General features: G+C 50.8%; 1 protein-coding gene across 1 annotated transcript; it reads left to right on the top strand.

Annotated features, from left to right (window-relative positions):
* The first annotated feature begins 1845 nt into the window (after nucleotides 1-1845).
* ID2 (inhibitor of DNA binding 2) lies at nucleotides 1846-4252 on the top strand. Its single transcript, XM_006140837.3, has 3 exons — nucleotides 1846-2301; nucleotides 2606-2669; nucleotides 3479-4252. Exons 1-2 carry the CDS (start codon nucleotides 1954-1956, stop codon nucleotides 2660-2662), a joined length of 405 nt encoding a protein of 134 aa, XP_006140899.2. The 5' UTR covers nucleotides 1846-1953; the 3' UTR covers nucleotides 2663-2669; nucleotides 3479-4252.
* Nucleotides 4253-5360: the final 1108 nt, after the last annotated feature.

Here is a 5360-nt window from a genome sequence, read left to right as displayed (position 1 = left end):
GGGTGTTAACAGACGGTGTCCTTGGAAAAAGCTAGGCATGCGTCAGTATCTCAGAGCTGCAATGTCCAAGAATCATAAGTAATAATTTGAGAATCCCAAAGATGTTTGTTTACATTGGCTATTATTGTAAAATAGTCAAAGTATAACATCATGCACCAAAATAGTGTCAAAACAAAATCTGTTCCACTGTGGCACGTATGTGACAGAAGCACATGCACACCAAGTACATCAAAAGGCTCGAACCGTGGGGGACTGGGATAGTAAATCACTTCCAGACTTAATATCAGAGGAGAAGCTGTTAATCCAACGCTGTCAGGGACAGAGCTGCAGGCGGCATTTGCGGGCCCTTTTGAAGACACAGCAGATTTCTGGGCTGGGCAAGTCCCTTGTACCTCTGTACTCCTGAAGTGGCTGAATTTTATGAAAGTGACATTCACCTTAGCGCCACCAACTCTGCCTCCCTAGAGGGAAGTCCTGGGGCGCATGTGGCTGGCACACGGAGGTCAGAGACCGCCTGACCCACCGACTGAGGAATTAATCATTAATTCAGGGGGCGAAATGCTGTTCCCCTATTATTGAGCTCTGCTTTCCGTCTCTAGTTCAGCCTTCTTCCTCTTTCTCAAATGCAAAGGAGGTGCCGATTGACACAAAAAGTAAACAAGATACTTACGGATATGGGTATTGTGTTTCTGGGACTTTCTAGTAGTTTATTATGTTCTAGATAAACAGGATTTTCAAAATGTGCAACTAATGTACTGTGGTCTTCAGCTATGCTAGAATAATGTGTGAATTAAAGCATTTGAGTAAATAACTTTTAAAATGTAGACTGAATTTCTTAAAGATTTATAGACGCACACGCACGCTTCCTGCAGCTGTATCCAGTACTGGTGCTAAATTATTTCTTGAAAAACAGTGTGAAGATGTCATTCAATAGCTAGGGCCACCTTCCTGTCACAGAGCTTTAGAAATCCAGGAGGTGCTGGAACGTGACACAGAAATCACGATTTGCGCATAATTAATCACATTACTTTGCCACCTACAACTGAAGGGCACAGCCACACAGCCTGTCAAGGGCAGTCTATGTAAATGTACTTTAAATATGTAAATGTTCCTAACGATTTCCGATTAATAGCATCATTAGAGTAGTCCTGCCTGGGCGCGCCTCCGCGGCCCGCGCCAGGCTGGGCTCGGGTTCCAGTCAGGACGCATTTCCCGGAGTTTTCAACCCTGCCTCCCGCGCTGCTCCAGGTTGCCAAATCCTACACTACAGGTTTTGCGGTGAGTGCGTGCGCGGGTGCCCTGCGTTCTGAAAGGACAGGACTCACTCGACAAACGTGACTTTTCAGCGGCAAGCTTATTTGCCTATTCACTTTCTTCCCAAACGCTTTCTGCATTTCCTGACGTTCGGGGGCTGCAGAGAGCCGGGCTTTCTCCTTCTGCTGTGCTGTACTTGCTGCGTCGCTGTAACCCGAGGTCCGCCGAACGCCCCAAGAGGTGAGAGGCTTCCTTGGGGTGCACCCCGAGGCAGCAGCCCACCTCGTGTCTGGGCTGAGAACCCAGAGCGCACACTCAGGCTCCCGGGCCTGCCCCGGCCGCTGCCCCTTTGGCTCCCGCGAGGCGCTCACTGTACTCTATTTACCACCCCCGCTGGGCGAGCCGCCCGCCCACTTTTTTTTTGAGCACAGCCGGGCCCCCCGCCCCGCCCGCCCCCCCGCCAATGGGAGCGCCCCCAGGCCCTGATGGACGCGCCGCTTTTCACCAATGGGGACGAAGGGAAGCCCGATCTTGTGGCCCCGGCGAGTGTGGATAAAAGCCGCCCCGCCGGGCTCCGGCTTCATTCTGAGCCGATCTCGGTGCCGAGCGCTGCTAGCTCAGCGGGTGGCGGCGGTGGCGGCCTGGGCTCCAGGGCAGCTCGCTCCCTCCTTCACGGTCTCTCTCTCCACCGCAGTCAGCATGAAAGCCTTCAGTCCAGTGAGGTCCGTTAGGAAAAACAGCCTGTCGGACCACAGCCTGGGCATCTCCCGGAGCAAAACCCCGGTGGACGACCCGCTGAGCCTGCTGTACAACATGAACGACTGCTACTCCAAGCTCAAGGAGCTGGTGCCCAGCATCCCCCAGAACAAGAAGGTGAGCAAGATGGAAATCCTGCAGCACGTCATCGACTACATCTTGGACCTGCAGATCGCCCTGGACTCCCACCCCACCATTGTCAGCCTGCACCACCAGAGACCCGGGCAGAACCAGGCGTCCAGGACGCCGCTGACCACCCTAAACACGGACATCAGCATCCTGTCCTTGCAGGTAAGACCTGCTCCTGGCGCTCCCGCTCTGCCGCCGCACACTCCGTCCATCGCCCGCCTGGGCTGTCACTCGTAGTCCATTGTGGAGACGGTGACTTAGAGATGAGCTCATTAACTTTAGTTTCTCAAAAATCTGCTGTAGATTGAGCTGTGAGTGAATTTCCTGCTAAGTTCTGATACGTTAACGTCTCTCGAGTCTGAATTGCAGCATAAACATGTGTGGAACTTGCTAGTCTATGGATACTTTAAGAGGCCCTTTCGCCTTAAGATTGTCTAACATGGTGCCTTTTATCCTCTCTCCCCAGCCTTCTGAATTCCCTTCTGAGTTAATGTCAAATGACAGCAAAGCCCTCTGTGGCTGAATACATGGTGAGTGTCTGCTCGTGCCTCCCGACGGTGAGCTGCCCCTTAGCCTGTGTGTGTGCGTGTGGGGTTTTGTGACTTGCTCGCGCCAGGGCACTTGTGTGTCTGTGAAATGTTTGATTTAGTAAATGCATGCTTGCCTCGCCGTCTTACACATAGTACATTGTCTCACTAGACACCAAGGGGCTTGCAAGCTCTGGTTACCCGTGGTCACAGAACGTTTTCTTTAAAAAAGCGGGGGGAAATGATGCCAGTAACCTCCCGTGAAGGTGGCCAAGGAAGCGTGTAGTTGTTGGCTTTTGTGGTGACTGTAACACCCTGGCTCTATCTGCTGTTCCCCTGGTACTATGAGGTACTAACCTCCACTGTAATTAATCTTATCGCCACAAATTCCATTGTGATCCTCCTTCCCTAAAACCATGGTCCTCTGGGATTCTCTGAGCTGGCTGAGGATTGCTACCCAGCGTCTCAGACCCTGTGATGTGGGATCCCAGACTTCCTATCTGTTAACTAAAGGGCTGTTTTCAATCAAATAATTGTTACAAGAAGCAGACTGGCGCCTGTGAGCATGCCTTTGGAGACCCAAATGGGAGCTTGGGCTGGGAAGTTTGTTCCCTGGGCCTCTGCTATTTTAATGTTTAATTTGCCCTGTCGAGGCCGAGCGTGTGAGTTGCATCTGGACGCCAGGGTTTGCCCAATCTTTGGAGTGTTTGGTTAAATGTTCAAACTGTGGCTTCCTCCCGGCGCCAGTCTGCCGGCCTCTGCCCTTGGGTTACATTCTGCTAAACATGCCTTTCTCTCCCAATCTTTTGCAGGTGTTCGCGACTTTTTTTTTCCTTTGCACAACAATAATAACAAATCCACAGGATCTTTTAAGGCGCTGAACTTACTTTCCAACCATTTCGCAAGGAGGACAACCACGAGTTGAATGGACCTTTTAAAAGAGAAACAACACAAATAGGAAGAAAACTAAGAATGATCATCTTCCCAGGTGTTCTCTGGTCTGGACTATGATATTCGTTATTTATGAAAAAGACTTTTAAATGCCCTTTCTGCAGTCGGAAGGTTTTCTTTATATACTATCCCCACCATGGGGAGCGAAAACGTTAAAATCACAAGGAATTTGCCCAATCTAAGCAGACTTTGCCTTTTTTCAAAGGTGGAGCGTGAATACCAGAAGGATCCAGTATTCAGTTACTTAAATGAAGTTTTTTGGTCAGAAATTACCTTTTTGACGCAAGCCTACTGAATGCTGTGTATATATTTATATATAAATATATATATATATTGAGTGAAACCTTGTGAACTCTTTCACTAGAGTTTTCTTGTATAGTGGCAGAGATGTCTATTTCTGCATTAAAGTGTAATGATGTACTTATTCATGCTAAACTTTTTATAAAAGTTTAGTTGTAAACTTAACCCTTTTATACAAAATAAATCAAGTGTGTTTATTGAATGGTGATTGCCTGCTTTATTTCAGAGGACCAGTGCTTTGATTTTTATTATGCTATGTTAGAACTGAACCCAAATAAAATAAGTTCAAATTTATGTAGACTGTATAAGATTATAATAAAACGTGTCTGAAGTCACTGCTTGGATTCTGAGTGTTTTTTTTTTTACATCAATCTCTCTCCCTTTTTCCCCTTGCCAATTTTCCTTCATTCCTTTTCTCTCATTCCCTCCACTACCTCTGTCTTGGGTGGGTGTGAGACTCTTACCATCTTTCCAGCTTGGTCAGCAGGGCCTGTGCCGTGGGGTGGCCGGGCTGCAGCTAAGGGGAGGTGACTGGGACAGCCGCTGGGCAGGGAAGTTTCTGAGGCCTCCTGGGACAGCTTCGTTCTGTGCCTGGGGCTGGTTTAAAACCAAGAGTGAGTTGTCCTGGGTAGTGACTCCTGAGAGGTCAAAGGAAGTGTAGTCTGGGGAGACTCCCTGTCCAGGTGGGTGTGAGGACACTTCTGGAGTAAGGAAGCTGCTTGTTCATTAAAAGGAAAAGGGTCCTACAGAATTCAGGGCAGGAATTAGGATTTAGGACGGGGGTTCCTGCTTGCTGTGGGAATCCAGCTGTCACCTGGCCCTGAACAGAGACAGCCTCCGGCTTCCCTCTGCCTCCCCACCTGCCTGCTAGCCCAGGCCCAGGAGCCCAGGCACTGCAGGCCTGGGCCACTACCCCAGCCTGGTGACTCTCACAACCCTTCATCCTTGGGCCACCCTGGACTGAGGAAGAGGGAGGAGGATGAGGAAGCCCTTTCAAGCAGCAGGAAAGTGCCCGGCGCTGTCCCCATTGCATCCCATTGGGAGCCTGCTTGAAAACACGTCTTTAATATGGATCTGTTGAGAATTCCTACCTCCATATTTACATTGCCCTTCCACCTGGAAGACGCTTCCGATGCGGGTAGGAGGGGATTCTGGAAGGCTGGTCCGAGGTGGACGGGAGCTGGAAAGGGGAGGGCTGGGTAGGTGTCCACCTGAGGCCACTTTCGGCCCAAGCAGGTGTTTGGCTGGCGCCTCAGAGTCTAGCGTCCCCAGTTGCTGTCGCCGAGCCAGCGCAGCAGCCGGGGAGGGGCGGCCGGGCTCTGGGCCGAATCCGCGTCTGCTGCCTCTGCGGCCGCCGGGCCCACGCGCTGGGCGGGCGGGGCCGTCCTCATAGGTAATAATCACGCCCCAGGGACGCCGCCCTGCAGACCCGCCGGCCGAGGT

Source organism: Tupaia chinensis, unplaced genomic scaffold (assembly GCF_000334495.1).
Source record: "Tupaia chinensis unplaced genomic scaffold, TupChi_1.0 Scaffold000045_1, whole genome shotgun sequence".
NCBI lineage: Eukaryota > Metazoa > Chordata > Mammalia > Scandentia > Tupaiidae > Tupaia > Tupaia belangeri.
The sequence above is the reverse complement of the archived record's forward strand: the minus strand, read 5'-3'. Positions and strand labels throughout refer to the sequence as shown.

What these genes read in the sequence shown, in the direction of transcription:
- ID2 (XM_006140837.3), top strand. Translation starts at nt 1,954, where the DNA reads ATGAAAGCCTTCAGTCCAGTGAGGTCCGTTAGGAAAAACAGCCTGTCG. An exon ending in TCAGCATCCTGTCCTTGCAG is followed by an intron (nt 2,302 to 2,605) that starts GTAAGACCTGCT and finishes CTCTCTCCCCAG; the next exon opens with CCTTCTGAATTCCCTTCTGA.